The sequence below is a fragment of the Porites lutea genome, chromosome 9 (assembly GCF_958299795.1).
Source record: "Porites lutea chromosome 9, jaPorLute2.1, whole genome shotgun sequence".
Classification (NCBI taxonomy): domain Eukaryota; kingdom Metazoa; phylum Cnidaria; class Anthozoa; order Scleractinia; family Poritidae; genus Porites; species Porites lutea.
The window spans coordinates 23,664,933-23,681,194 of NC_133209.1; the positions used below are offsets into that span (position 1 = coordinate 23,664,933).

The window sequence follows — 16,262 nt, forward strand, 5'->3', positions numbered from 1 at the left end:
TGCTGAGAAACAAATCCAGCTATCCTTCTCCGCAGATCTAGTCCTCTGACCTCCCAGACGCACCTGAAGTTAATAGTTGTGTTTACGCCTTCGACGTACGTGTGGTAATGAAGCGATATTATAGTGGTATAATGGAAAAGGTATATGTAAAATATATTTTGTGGGTGTACTTCCTTTACACCACTGATTTTAAGTCATTTTGCAGTATAAAAAACAATACAACAAAGTACTTTTAAAGGAACTGCCTTGCCTGAGCACTTTGTCTTATCGCGCTCCATATTTGTCAGACGGCCAGACCATTCCTGTCGTAAGAAGAATCTCACTTTTAACTATCCAGCCAGATGACTCAAATCCTAAATAATATGCGGGAAGGAGATGGTGTTACATCAAAAACTCTTGGAAAAAGCCAATTTCATTTTCAAAATGTCTTGTTCGGCCTGCCAGTTCTGACTTTTGAAAAGCGCCTCTAGTTTATCTCAACTGTGTAGCTCTGTACCCACCATTATAAGCCTAAACCTCTGCTTTGGCTTTTATTTGATTTATGAGACGCCGTTTTCATCGATAACTTACAGACACTACCGGTAATTAATCTTAGACAGCGAGCGGTCGTCCTTCTTTCCTGGGAGCGAGGTACAGCGGGCGAAAAAGAAAAATTATGCAAATTAACTGTGAAAAGGAGGAGAGATAGGGCGCAGGTTTCAAGATCAGTAAAAACACGCGACTAAGAACCTGCATTTTCCTAAGTTAGCCTAAGCAGTTTATTACATAAAGGGTAATTTGGGTACATTTTAGTTAAGAGTACTTAGTGGTATCCAGCTTATTCCTTATATGTTATCTGCATACATTGTATTGCAGTTGGAGGGATAAGACACGTGTCTCCAAAGAGGATGCTGAATTTTGACTTATTTGCCCAAGTGTACAGAATTTTTTTCTAGATTATAGAAGATAAGGACCTGTTTCAAATTTAAGGCTAAAAAGGTTCTTGTATAGAGGGGGCCTAACTGACAAATTTTAGCCTAACAGGTTCTTAGAAGTGCGTTCTTCCTTTGTTTATTACTTTGAGTCTACGGCGGAATAAGTTCCACAGGAACTTGCATTTCTTAAGGTTTGCGTCACTACGATCCACTACTTACGATTGATGCTTTTCTAAATTGATATGGCTCCACGAGTACGTGTCCAGCTGGTCCCAAGTAAAAACCTCAAATATTACCTCGATCCCTTAACAATCAATCACTTAACAAGGTGGCCACGTTGGTTAAAAAGGCAGAATTTGCATGCTCAGTCCCATTCCCTTCCAGAGCAGGGAAACGCCCTTGTCCATTGACATGGCCGTGACGCCAGCTGCAAACTATTAAAATAGCAATAGCGCATACAAATCGTCTGTTTTAGGTAAAATATTTTCAAAATACCGAGCGAATCCAAAGGAAGTTTCCTTCGAAACTTACGTATGTAGGTTGGCAGTTTCGACATATTGGATATATTAGGGGTGATACAAGTCTTGCCATGTAAAGTAGATTCCGGGTTATTCAAACCCGTCCACTTTTTTTTTAATCAAGGTTAATCAAGATGCCATTACGTGTTGTTTTGTAGATAATCAAAGGAAATGTTCCAGTTTAAATTCGTGTACGGTATCAACAACTAGTTTCGTAACTAGTTGCTTTGATTTATGATGATTCCCTCAAGTAATCAGTGCCTTTTTTCCCAATAGCAATGTTTTCCTCTTCATTTTTTTACACTGTTTTCTTTTCATTTCATTTCAACTGCCTTCTTGCGTACTCCTTCGCTAAAACGAACGTTTGGGGTACAAATACTGCAGTATAGTTAACGTAAATAATGCTTTGTGTCATAAATTTTTGAGGTGAATCATCAGGCAAACATAACCAGTTTTACCTGGAACCTCAAAATGGCCATAACGTCAAACCGCGGCCGTTTTCAAAAACACCGCATGAAGCCGACTTGAAAACACTTGGCGTGAGGGAATCTTTTTCTCTTAACCGCTTCCTTTTTCTCTTTATTTTTTTTTAATAAAGTTATGTCGATGATGGACAGCCTCGAATATTCGGCAGAAAGTCGTATTGACCAGTTGTTATCTTTTAATTGTTTGTGCGGTTGTTTGCGTGTATTTATCTTAGATATTAACTTGATTAGTGAAGCGTGGTGGCTCAGAGACTACAGATACTATTTGACGTCATATGCTTAACTAAATGCCACGATTTAAATTCTCTGCATACGCCTTTAAAGACATAAAATTCTCTCTCTGTTTTGATACGTCTGTTGGTAGAAAATGTCGCGAGGAAACATCAGGTTAGTAAGGCCGATTCACTGATAAACTGCTGCTAGAGAACATTAAGATATTGTGAGTTGAAAATATCTGTATCGAAACTGTAGAAATCATCCAGCAAATTTCCACAAATTTTACTATTTCTTCTACACATACCAAATGCACTCCTCAACCAATTGTTCAAGTGTTTTGACAATTTCTGACAAAGTCGTTAACTGGCACCGAAAAACAAAGTACGACTTTAACCAAGTTCTACGTAACACAGATAAGGCTTACTAGGATTTTTTATCGAGGACGGCATTTGCCGGAAAGAGAAATAATTTTTTTTTCTTGGTATTTTTTTCCGCAAAAAAGAAGTTTCGCATTAACATTCAGGGAAGTATTCTTTATTCTTATAGTGCATTTGTGGTCAGTGGAATATAAAAAGAGATATCATATAAAAACTGCGTATCTTATGTGATATTTAAAACAGAAGCGAAAACGTTAAATTATTTTATCAAATAACGTGCCACCTTAAAAAAGAAAAATGGATGGGACGTAGTTACGCACTTCTCTTTCGTGTCTTAGAGGGTAAGAAAGTGAACAAAAAGAACGGATTGACTGTCCATGATATCGGGAAAACACGCAGGTTGCTATTGTCCTTTCCCTTCCGTATGTTACGGTTGATAGAACTCTTTTGCTTTAATTTGTTTTCATTAATTAGCTTGTTTCAAAAAGAGTTAATCTTTCCCTGTTCCCCATGGTGGGACATTGCACACATTGAGCCGAGTGGTGTGTTTTTAGAAGAAAACTGCTGATGACGCCGGGGGGCATTTCCAGTCTCCGAAGGGAAAATGTTCAATGTCTGGGGGGACATCCTTGAAATTGACTGAACCAGCTTTAGTCTGTTCCATGCTGTTATTTTGTCTAGAATAAAGTCAATTAAACTTTTTGACCCTTAATGGTCTTCTTCTCGGCACTCGATGAAAAGACTGCCAAATTTAATTTTGCGTCCTCGAGCCACTTGGTATTTAACTGGATGCAACCAATTTTGTTTTTTTGCAATTAATGGTAGGGCACCTTACCTTTGACGAGAAAAAAAATTACCGTTAGACTTACTTTTAGCTGAAGTTCTGCAGGATCAGGTCATCGTGCGTGATGATCCAATGACTTCGCAGACTGATAAATCGATCGGCAGATCTATATAGAACTCCGAAAAGCGAGTCATTTTGTATCTTATACAAAATTCTGGGAAACTTCTCACCTACACCTCCCTAACCTTACGTTTTTCCCGAAGTGAAAAGGTAGTATTAAAGTTGGTTTGGATGGGGGTAGGGATAAGGGGGAAGGGGGGATTGGTTGTCAATTCCCAGAATCTTACATTGATTCCTACATATCAGCCTTATCGACGTTTTTTGAAGGAGGAACCTGTTCTGTTTGATTGTTTGTTTAAAAATATAGGCTTTAAACTTATGACTTGACAAATAATTTACTGAAACATTTAATGAAAATATTGAAAATCAAATTAGAGTACCGGCTGCCTAGAATAACTATAGGGGATAGCGGGGCCAGGCAGCCAGTTGTCATCAGCATTGAAAAACTGCAAACTCATATTTTCTTTCTTGAATAATTTCTTAGCAAACAGGTTGTAACAAGCTTCGGATGTCTTATCATTGTGTTACTCGCATTAACACCAGTCTCTATGGGCATGTCAAATAGCAGCGTACCAGGTTAGTGGTATAAACATTGGTTTGTTGTTGTTGTTTTCCTTTATGTTTGTTTGTTTGTTTGTTTTTGATGAGTTGATTTAACTCCCTCCATAATTTTCCGGAATTTCATGTTCTATTCTTCTTCCAACTAAGCCATATTTTGTTGCAAATAACGTGCGTAAGTACCCCGACGAGAAAAATGATCAAACAACCAGACTTAAAAGTCACAAATATATGATATATAATGAACTACGGACGATGACGCTTGCCCGTGAACAGGTATAATTTCAGTTGCAAGGAAGCGCGTAAGTCTTACTAAGTCTTACGTTTATGAAAAACAAGACAGTGGGATTTGTGAATGTTGTCACTTGTAATCGTTCAAACGGTGATGTTAAGCTATCGTCAATTTTAATGCGGTTTTTCGGTTTACAGGGGGCTGTAATGTCCTCTCGTAGTTTATTACGTAATAACAAACGTGATTTTTTCCTCTTCAGGTGCTGTACACTCGTTCGCCTCAATCACATTATCATTATCACCGAGCTTCTCCCAGAGGATAGGCTTGTCATCGTCATTAGGTACAATCCCTTCTCCCTCGACCAATACGACACCGTCATTAACTACAAATGGCCCTTCTATCTCGACCAATACGACACCGTCAATCATGATCAGTACAAGCCCTTCTATATCGACCAGCGCGTTACCATCAGTGAGTACAAGTCCTTCTATCTCGACCAATGGGTCACCATCAGTGAGTATAAGTCCTTCTATCTCGACCACCGCGTCAACATCAGTGAGTACAAGTCCTTCTATATCGACCAATGGGTCACCATCAGTGAGTACAAGAATTTCTATATCGACCAACGCGTCACCATCGGTGAGTACAAGCCTTTCTCTCTCGGGTAGCGTATCACTCTCAGTGAGTGCTATTCCTTCTATCTCGACCAGCGGGTCACCGTCAGTAACTACAAGTCCTTCCCTCCCCACTGGTGAGTCACCATCGGTGAGTACAAGCCCTTCTATCTCGACCAGCGCGTCACCGCCAGTGAGCACCAGCCCTTCTATCTTGACCAGCGCGTCACCGTCATTGAGTACAACCTTTTCTCTCTCGGGTAGCGTATTACTGTCAGCGAGTACCATTCATTCTATCTTGACCAGTGCCTCGTCGTCAGTGAGTACAAGTCCTTCTATCTCCACCAGTATGTCACCGTTATTGAGTGCAAGTCCTTCTTTCTCGACACCCGCGTCACCGTCATTGACTACAAGTCCTACTATCTCGACAAGCGCCTCACCATCAGTGAGAACAAGCCCTTCTATCTCGACCAGCGCGTCACCATCAGTGAGTACAAGGCCTTCTATCCCAACCAGCGCGTCACCATCAGCCATTATAAGTCCGTCTACCTCGAACAGCACGTCACCTTCAGTCAGTGCAAACACTTCTCTGTCCATCAGTGCGTCACCATCAGTGAGTACAAGTCTTTCTTTCTCGACCAGTGCATCACCATCAGTGAGTACAAGCCCTTCTATCTCGACCAACGCGTCACCATTAGTGAGTGAAAGCCCTTCCTTGTCCACCAGTGTGTCACCGTCAGTGAGTGGAAGCCTTTCTATCCCCAACAGCGTGTCACCGTCAGTGAGTACAAGCCGTTCTATCTCGACCAGCGTGTCACCGTCAGCGAGTGGAAGCCCCTCTATCTCCACCAGCGTGTCACAGATAGTGATTGCAAGCCCTTCTGCCTCAGCTGGTGTGCCACCATCGTCAGTTAGTAACATTAAGAGTGTGACGTCTTCAACTGCACTTATGTCATTATCAAGTAGAATTGCAACACCGACGGCACGATTTATACGTAAGTACAAATACTAACTATTTTAATTTCTCGTTTGTTTCGGTTTTACAGATGATTTAACTCTCATCATTCTCCTCTGGAGGAACTTTACATCCTTTTTTATGCCTTTTGTCTTTTCTCGTTTAGTTACCTACGACTCTACTATTTTCTAGGTGAACGTTATCAATTGTAACGCAGGGAGTCGGAAAACATTTACGTTGTTAAATGTGTTCCCCTGAAAATATTTTACGAATTACTTTTGCAAGTAATCAGACAGAATTTCTGGTCACTTCAAATATGAATAAAGCTTTCACTTCTTGCGCTGCCGCTCACTTCGATTTTTTGGAGGAAAGCCTTCTTTATCGATGATTCGAAGTGACGCCAGCCCGATAAGGCCCGAGAACGCGCTTCACATATATGTCAATCAATCGCTGCTCGTGTATTGATTGACACGTGTTGGGCGAAAGTTATTTATCCTTGTTTCATACACTCCTTTTTCTCACGCCGTAGGCTTTGTTACCATGGTAACATTGTCGAGTTCGGTGTCGAAGAGGACGGTGTTTGTGCGAAACGAGGATAAAAGAAATAATTGTTCACTTGAGATATCTGTCGTCTCTAAAGGCGGTAATTACCTGTGTTAAACTGTTTTGATTTAAGTCTTTGGAAATCTTAGTCTTTAATTTAGTAACTTAAAGCTTCTAACTGTACTTTTTTATTATCTTCCGCAGGAAACTTTTTTTTTTTAAACAAGCAATGCACAGCAAATCAAAATTTTATCTTATTTTTACAGCAATGACAGCTTTTTCTCTTCTCTTTCATAAATCAAAATTTGACGACGTTTGTTTCGGTTTTACAGATGATGTATTCTCATCATTCTCTTCTGGAGGAACTTTACATTTCTTTTTCAGTAGACTGCAGCTGTCAGTTTTCTTGTGGATAAAAGCTCCATATACTCAGAGAAGTATAACGTGTCTGATGGACGTCCAAATTATTTATTTATTAATTTACTTGTTTTTATTTATTTATTTATAATTCAGTTTCATTTCAAACCGCAAACTGAACTAATTGTTTAGGCGTATCAGAAACGCAACGATTGAAACTGCTGGTTACATCTTCTAATTTGTCTTTTTTTTCCTGTCTACAGAATGTCATATGGAGAAATGTGCTGTTTTAATGTTTTGTGGATGAAAGCTCACGAATTCCGTATCAGAGCCCAAACTACATATCGTGTTTTAGGAAAGTAGACCCTTAATTAATGTCCATAAGTACCAACTTATTTTTAATTAATTATTTAATTATTTATTTATTTACCTATCTGTTTATAAAATATAAGTTCTTTTCCCTCAAGAATATAATTTAGTTTCCTGAATAATCAAACGGTATACATAAACGCAGTATATTTATTGAATTGAGATTCTATACTTTTTAATGATATTTCTGTGATTTTTATATATTTTTATAAACTTGCCTTTATATAAATGAACATTTTCTATTTTTTATTGCTACATGTTATATTTCCTTTTTCTAGGAGATCCTTAATATAGGGTTAACATCTGGGTTTCCTTTTACAGTGCTTGTTATTCATAGTGCTTGTCATTTTGAAATGAAGTATTGTATGTAAAATTATATCTTGCGCTCATCAAACATGAAGTGGACAATATCAGATGTGACTATATAGCGATACCACAGAAAAATAAAAACTTTGATTAAAAGAAAGTCGTCCTATTTGATTTCATTTTTCCTAGTGTAACTAAAGGTAAATTCAACTTGGTAAGGAATTAATTATAAATACCACCTCTAACTTTTAAGATTCTGTATACTTTCGACTGTTTTGTTTGAAAACTGTAAGTGTGCTGAACTCAGCTGACGCTTCGAGTCGCATACTTTCGGAAACTGAAATTCAACTCGACGGAAGGTACGGCTGAAAAACAGTGGTGGATCCAGGGGAGGGGGCAGGGGGACCCCCCCCCTTATTTTTGGACTAAACTGAGGCCCGAGGGGCCGAACAAATTATTTTAAGACCGCCCCCCGCTTTATCTCAGCATCTGGATGACCGCCGCCCCACCCCCCACCCCCCAACTAATTATCTGAAGGTCTGGATACCTTAGTATATCCAAAATCAAGAGCCATAATAGTCCTATTATGGCTCTTGCCAAAATTTAAAGCAGAAAGTATGGCGTATACTCAAAATCATTAGGCTATGTTTATGAAATGTCTTGATCGTTTCCCATCCATTTCTTCCTCGGACTGTGAAAAAAATACTCTGTGAATGTACTTAGCGTGGAAAGAAATAGTATAGACGGCTCTTTTCGATGTTCTTTTCTTAATAGATCCCGTCTTAAACAACTAAACTTTTATTATTTGAGTTCAATGTTTATATAAGAAGAAAAGGCACTATTGATGAAAACAAGACTTTTGTCTTTTCACTGAGAAGAAATGATGTTGTAGCCTTGCATTGGTAACAGAAAAGTTGATCGAAATGGATAACACTATCAGCATAAATAAAAATATTGAACGGCTTTGTGTGAACGAAATGTCGGTTGAAATTTTTTAGCTGGTCAACCTAGCCTGTAGCGCCTCGAAAAGCTATCCGCAAGAGATCCTATTATGATCTCTTGCTATATCCGTTACAGTATGGGCATGAAAAGTAACGGCCGGCCAGGGGCGGCTCTCGCGCCCCTGCCTAGTGTCACTCTCCCTTTTCACCCTCTCTCCAGATCGTTCATTTGAACGCTCGCGCGCGCTAGTACCCTTAGTAAAAATCCGGGCTCGGTTTAGCCGAACTCAAATTCAAAAGGAGTAAAATATTCATTTCAGCACAGTCAAACTGCTTACAAAATTCGTTGTAATAACTTATGCATTTGGTTCGGTACTTAAGAAGTTCAGCGTCTGAATCAAAGACGATCCAAAGTCGATTCAAAGTCGAAATTCCCACCCGGGCTAGGCTGCGGAAAGAACGGCTGAGCCTTTCCAACTTGAAATAGGCGTTCTTAATTGATTCAGACGCGAAAACCTTTCATGTACTTAATTCAATGCATTAGGGTCGGAACATGACAAGTTCGGCGTCTGAACCGGGCCTAAGAATGCCCTTAATATATATTTTTTCTTTTTCTTTTGTTTTGTTTTGTTTTGTTTTGTTTTTTGCGGAGAGAAAAATATTCATGGCACAATTTATGGCACAAGGAGGGATGGGTTGTGGAATTTATTTCTCCGCTAGGTTGTGTAATTTTTCTTCAACTATTTACAAACGTTGTTGTATCATGGTTTTGTTTTTTTCTTTTTAAAAATTGGACTCCATCGTGTTGTGCGACATGGTAGACCAGGCTAAATGTAACCGCTGATTTGTTGCAGTAGTTGGTTGAATTGTGATACTTCACTGTCAATTGAATAATACTGTGAGGTGTTAAAAGATCTGAGTTTTTATATTGGATGTTAATGCGAGGAAGGGAATTTATGAATCTTCTCAAACTAATGACGTCACAAACGGTATCCCCGCTGGCATTTAGGGGTGAATTAGGTCAAATGTATTAGTCTCGTGCGTATACTCCTATTTACGCATAATTTATGAAAAGACAAGGAGCGATTCACTGGGAAAACAAAACAGGCAAACCACAAAAATGGCGGGTACGTAATAATTGACATTATAAATACTGGAGCGTAGCGTCCATGTACACACATACCAGAGACATACGGCCGCGCATACATATACAGCTAAATTAAGGGAAAACAATATATTTTTTGTTTCCTAAAAAAGCATTTTTATCATTTAATCGGAATGGCTGATACATTTTTCGCACTAAGGTGTGTTTGTGTTAGTATTTCCTTTATCATTTTATTATTCCATGATTATGATGGCGCGACTGGCCTTTTTTCCATAAAACACTGTACCTTACCGACAACACTAGAGGGTAACTAACCATGCATTTTCTTGCTTGAATTATAATTTACTGAAAATGTCCTGCGGAAAACGCTGGAAATAGCATTTCCAAGACCCGAAGTCTAAATATTTTCTGGGGGAACATACCGTAAAATTCCGAAAATAAGCCCCGGGGCTTATATTTTTCAAAGGCCTTTTTTGAGGGGCTTATATTCGGAGGGGCTTATATACGGAGAGAAATTTGCTTTTCAAAATCGATCGGGCTAGCTTATAGTTGAAAGGAAATTTACCCTTTTTGCTTTGTTTTACTTTGTATTTTAGGGCAATTTCTACTAGTACAAAGCCCCTGGGGGGCTTATAATCGGAGGGGCGATTTCACTCAAGTTTTTTTTGTGTTACGAGTTTGGGGGGCTTATACTGTTTGGAGGGGCTTATACGTGGAGGGGCTTAGTTTTGGAAATTTACGGTACCCCAGAGCCCCCCAGGTTGGGCTGTTTGGCGCTATAGCTTTTCTCTTCCGCGTGCGTACACCTTCAAAGATACACCTTGAATGGAATCTATTAAACGTGTAGTCAATCGTCGAGGGACAGGCCATTGCACACGGCGAAAACCTCAGTCTTTCAAAAACGTTATTAAAACAGGTGGGCTTTTACTTCGGGTAGAAGAGCACAGAACGCGTCATCAGAATGGAATGGGCAAAAGAGAAACATTATCGTTAATTTATGACAAATGTATGCAACCGGGTAGTCTTAATAGAGACAAACTTATGCATTGACATGAACGCACTACAATGTCTTGTCACGGTAGAATCGAGTACTTTTAGTTGCTAACTTTGGAAGTGTGGAAATGTGGAAGTATGTCCTCGTTGTCTTAATTTATCTAATAACTCTGGAAGTGTGGAAGTGTGGAAATGTGGAAATGTGGAAATATGTCTTCCTTAATTGTCTTTGTCTAATCACTCTGGAAGTGTGGAAGTGTGGAAATGTGGAAATGTGGAAATGTGGAAGTGTGGAAATGTGGAAATATGTCTTCTATGTCTCTATCTAATAACTCTGGAAGTGTGGAAGTGTGGAAATGTGGAAATGTGGAAATATGTCTTCCTTAATTGTCTTTGTCTAATAACTCTGGAAGTCTGGAAGTCTGGAAATGTGGAAATGTGGAAATGTGGAAATATGTCTTCATTGTCTTTGTCTAATAACTCTGGAAGTAAGGAAATGTGGAAATGTGGAAATATGTCTGCAATGTCTTTATCTAATAACTCTGGAAGTGTGGAAATGTGGAAATGTTCCTCCACTGTCTTTATCTGTTAACACCGGAAGTGTGGAAATGTGGAGAAATGTGTCTTCATTGTCTTTATCCAAAGTCTGGAAGTGTGGAAAACTGGAAATCCGGAAATGTGTCTCGTTTGTTTTACTCTAATAACTCTGAAAGTGCGAAAATCTGGAAAGACGTCTGGGATGATTTTGGAATTAAAAATAGGACTCGCGTGCGGCGAAACTACTTGCGTTACTTCCGGTTGCCGTCAATCGCAAGACAGTCACATTGCTAGTTTTAGCTCACCGCCCGGCCGCATATTTTTGTAGTTGTTTGTTCGGGAGGAAAATGGACGCCCCTGACTGTTGCGGGTTTGGCTTTTAAGAAATCCGATTGGCCACCAAGTAAGCACGAGGATTTGCTTCACTAAGGATTTTGAAGCTCTTTGCACTATCGATTTTTAAATAAAGTCATAAAAAAGCGCAATTGTAGTTTGCTCTGACAAACGTACTTATGCAACTGAACCGATGAAATGCATCTCAGTTCCTGTTTTTTTTTTCTTCACGGAGAAATCGCACTCTGGTGTCTTCAGCGCGCGCGAAAGATATGAGGGCATGCTAAAAATAGATCAGCGAACTCAAGCAGTGCAGAGCGTATGGCTACTTGCCTGCCTGAGCTGGGTAAAGCCATGTCTTTAATAGCTGTATAGAACTCGGTGGTCGCAAAATGGAATTCTGTCATTTCCTATACGCGAAATCCTTACATGAGTGCACACGCTTTTTATTCATGAACTGACAATAAGAGACGGTGAGAGTACATTTGGAACTGTTCAGTTGCATTACAGACCTTACGAGACCAATTTACTAACAAACTCTTCAGAGTGAGAAGATCTCGTAAGGTAGTGAGCTATTTTTAATTCCAAAATCATCCCAGACTTCTTTCCAGATTTTCGCACTTTCAGAGTTATTAGAGTAAAACAAACGAGACACATTTCCAGATTTCCAGTTTTCCACACTTCCAGACTTTGGATAAAGACAATGAAGACACATTTCTCCACATTTCCACACTTCCGGTGTTAACAGATAAAGACAGTGGAGGAACATTTCCACATTTCCACACTTCCAGAGTTATTAGATAAAGACATTGCAGACATATTTCCACATTTCCACATTTCCTTACTTCCAGAGTTATTAGACAAAGACAATGAAGACATATTTCCACATTTCCACATTTCCACATTTCCAGACTTCCAGACTTCCAGAGTTATTAGACAAAGACAATTAAGGAAGACATATTTCCACATTTCCACATTTCCACACTTCCAGAGTTATTAGATAAAGACATAGAAGACATGTTTCCACATTTCCACACTTCCAGAGTTATTAGACAAAGACATTGAAGACATACTTCCACATTTCCACATTTCCACATTTCCAGACTTCCAGACTTCCAGACTTCCAGACTTCCAGAGTTATTAGACAAAGACAATTAAGGAAGACATATTTCCACATTTCCACATTTCCACACTTCCAGAGTTATTAGATAAAGACATAGAAGACATATTTCCACATTTCCACATTTCCACATTTCCACACTTCCACATTTCCACACTTCCAGAGTTATTAGACAAAGACATTGAAGACATACTTCCACATTTCCACATTTCCACATTTCCACATTTCCACACTTCCAGACTTCCAGAGTTATTAGACAAAGACAATTAAGGAAGACATATTTCCACATTTCCACATTTCCACACTTCCACACTTCCAGAGTTATTAGATAAATTAAGACAACGAGGACATACTTCCACATTTCCACACTTCCAAAGTTAGCAACTAAAAGTACTCGATTCTACCGTGACAAGACATTGTAGTGCGTTCATGTCAATGCATAAGTTTGTCTCTATTAAGACTACCCGGTTGCATACATTTGTCATAAATTAACGATAATGTTTCTCTTTTGCCCATTCCATTCTGATGACGCGTTCTGTGCTCTTCTACCCGAAGTAAAAGCCAACAGGTGAGATGTTTTGGATATCAGCTGAGGTTGAAAGTCGGCAGAAATATCATTCGCCGAGGATTTTGATGTCAACTACTTTGAAGCTTTTCGGTTCGGGGAAAGGCGACTTAGGAAATTGATTTGAACTCAGCGAATCGGCACCGGGTTTTCCACAGTTTTTCTTTTTTATCATGATTCTTTATTTCGCCTTCGTAGAAAAGACTCCATCACTTCAAGTTCATTTTACGATAAACATCGGCGTTTGTGGCAAAAGAAGAGCCGCAGTTGGCTCAGCCAGCGGCAATTCGTGATGTAGCGAATGACAATGAGCAGTTCTGTGCTGTGATTGGCTGATAGTCGACAAGCGGGATTCTTGAAATGCAGAAAGAACTAAAAACGTTCGTCTTCGCGAGCCTTGCACATCACAACCTCTACAACAGAGGAGCAGAAACGTTAACTTTTATTCAAGAAGATAAATTTTATATTGGCGCTGGTAGCCACATTTTATCAACTTTATTTCATATCAGTTGTAGGATAGTAATTTAAGTTCTCTTTTGAATTTTTGAGTCGTTGGTTTTAACCGTACGCATTTTGCTTGTGGAATGTCGTTAGCTATTGGCGAAAATTTTCGTATCACCAACAACTTTCCAGAAAACGAAGAAAGAAACGTGTTAAAAAAAGCTAAAATGGAAGATGGAAGAGCCAGAACGACGCAGCAAGGACAGAACAGAACTGTGCTTGGAACGATAACAAACAACGCCGCAGTTAGAATTCAGCCGCCTCGTGCTGCTAAACAGGTCAGTGAAATGAACTATATTTAAACCGCTCAAAGAGTTTTCTAAAAAAATGATATCCTATGCTATTTGCTTGTTCTTTCTTTGACGAGTTTTGTCGTTAATTTCAGGCTGGCCTGGCAAATTCTTTGTACGGCTTTGGTGCCACAAAGAACGACGAAAATGCATTCAGTCGTGCACAACAAAAGACTGCCTTCTCTGTACCAACAACAGCACAGCAAAGTTTCTCTATTCATGTCGACCCGGAACCTGTGCTTGCAAGCGCTCAAAGCGCAGCGTTTTCCAGTTCTGCAGTTCCAGAACTCAACCCGGCGTTGACTTCCCTTTCACGACCTGCTTTGACAAATGTGTTCGTCGCAAACAGAACGGCAGCGGAAGGTAAGTGTGGGAATCACAATGTGGAACAGTAAGCTTACATGTACTTTGAATGTTGGAGACTGAATGGACCTGCCCGTTCTTTAGTTTTATTTTCAACTGTAAAACAGTAGTGAAGCTTTTTTACGAGCCCCAATTTACCCAATTCTTGTCAAGTTCCTCATTTATTCGCTTGTTAATGTTTTCACTTTTCTCTTTCGCAGTGGACTCTCCCATGGTTATAGATTCGAGCGATGACGAGGACTTTGAATGCACGAGTGAAACAACGCCAGAAATACGCGACATCGACACTGATAGTGGTATCTTCTACGTCTCAGAATATGCTTCAGAGATATTTCAATATCTAAAGCAGGCAGAGGTATTGCTGTTTAAATTTATAATTGGTTCGAATAAAGTTGTAAGAAAGTTGAATAGAGCTTTCAAAACTAATTCAATTTGTTAGACATGCAAAATCTGCAATGAAGACTGTCTAGCTGAAAGTACTTTCAAAATCCTTCAGTGACTCCCTAGTCCACTTAAGACTAGCAACAAAATATTGATTTTTTGCATGGATTAGAACCTCCACCGAATTTTGTTGGCTATTTGTGTTCACTGGTACTGCAGCCAATTCCTGCAGCCAGCAAGAACAAACTTGTCATTGAGGTCTCTGACACTGTCACAAAATTGATCACAACAGCTCTCTGCCATCATGCCTGCCAAACTCAAAGGACCCTCAAAGGAGTGTGAGTTTTGCTATCAAATTTGAAGTCAGTCCCAAAATGTCCTTCTACTTTTACCATTTGCAGAACAGAAGATGTAAGCATATTCAGAAGTGTTAAATGGTCATCTTCAACACATGACCAATTTTAAAAGTTGTACCTAGTAAGACTTCCATACAACCCCATGCATTTGGGTCCCATCCTCACAAATCGGGACAGTTTTGAAACCACATATCTTTTTACCAGGATTGGTGCAAATGGAGCCTTGCAGTGGGGCTACGGTAACAGGGGCCCCTTGGACAAAGTTGACCAATTGGACCACAAGAAAATAACAATACATTTCAAGAAAGTTGGTTGTTGGCCAACCAGCAACTCGTAAAAAAAAAACAATAACTAATTTACTTGAAACATGAAATTTAAATATTAGTCCCAAACGTTTTTGAAAAAAACATTTGCATTTGCGTCTAGTGAATGATTCAAATGCATTGACTGATAGCCATATTATTTTGTATTCTTTCTTTGCAGATTAAACACAGACCCAAGCCTCACTACATGAAGAAGCAAGTTGACATCAACCACAGCATGCGCAGTATCCTTGTTGACTGGCTGGTAGAAGTGGCAGAAGAATACAAACTCCTACCCCAGACCCTTTATCTAACAGTTAACTATATTGACCGATTTCTGTCGGTCATGTCAGTCAGGAGGGAAAAGCTTCAGCTTGTGGGCACGGCTTGCATGTTAATAGCGTCTAAGTTTGAGGAGATTTATCCACCAGAAGTATCAGAGTTTGTGTACATCACAGATGACACCTATCCTGCCAAGCAGGTATGTACCCATTAAGTGCTAAGCGTGCTCTTATGGTCTCGCATCAAGGGTTACAACAACCACTGTACCTAGAAGTCAAGTCTTATATACTTGTAATGAGCAAAATCTCTCAGGTTAAGAGTTTGAAAAGTGTAGGGGGCAGGGAGCAAAGTTACATGAGAATACTGGTGATACTGTCAGCTGCATCTAAGTGTGAACACGAGAAAAAGACGTTCTAATAAATGCCAGACATGATGTGTTTTGCCGCCGAATATTTGAAGTTTGACAGCTGTTAAAGCAAACTGTTGCGCCAAATGTAAGTTGTTTGTATGTTTTTGATCAGGGCATTTCGCTCATATTTCATTTTTCTTAACTTTCAGGCATACATCTCGGTCTGAAACAGCACACTTGCCTCCAGAAATCATTCTTAACGTCCAAAAATTCTTGCAAAGAATATTTTGTTGAGCAAAAACAAATCAAGTTGACAACAGCCACCAACTCCAAACTTCAAATGTTTGGCAGCAAAACATTGATATTTACACCCAATCACAACGTGTTTCTTTAACAATAAAAGGCCCTGTAAGTTGGAGTAGACTACTGGCATCTGGATTTTTCGAAATGCTGGAATCCCCTTTCAATTTGCTTGGCAGAAATTATGTGTCTGAGT

General features: G+C 39.5%; 1 protein-coding gene across 1 annotated transcript in view; it reads left to right on the forward strand.

Annotated features, from left to right (window-relative positions):
• The first annotated feature begins 13,310 nt into the window (after nucleotides 1-13,310).
• The window catches only part of LOC140947772 (G2/mitotic-specific cyclin-A-like), a 7,119-nt gene continuing 4,167 nt past the window's right edge, over nucleotides 13,311-16,262 (forward strand). Inside the window, exons 1-4 of the mRNA XM_073396961.1 lie at nucleotides 13,311-13,721; nucleotides 13,829-14,096; nucleotides 14,297-14,451; nucleotides 15,317-15,616. Coding sequence (XP_073253062.1) covers nucleotides 13,527-13,721; nucleotides 13,829-14,096; nucleotides 14,297-14,451; nucleotides 15,317-15,616 — 918 coding nt within the window. The 5' untranslated portion in view covers nucleotides 13,311-13,526. The remainder of the gene's footprint in view (nucleotides 13,722-13,828; nucleotides 14,097-14,296; nucleotides 14,452-15,316; nucleotides 15,617-16,262) is intronic.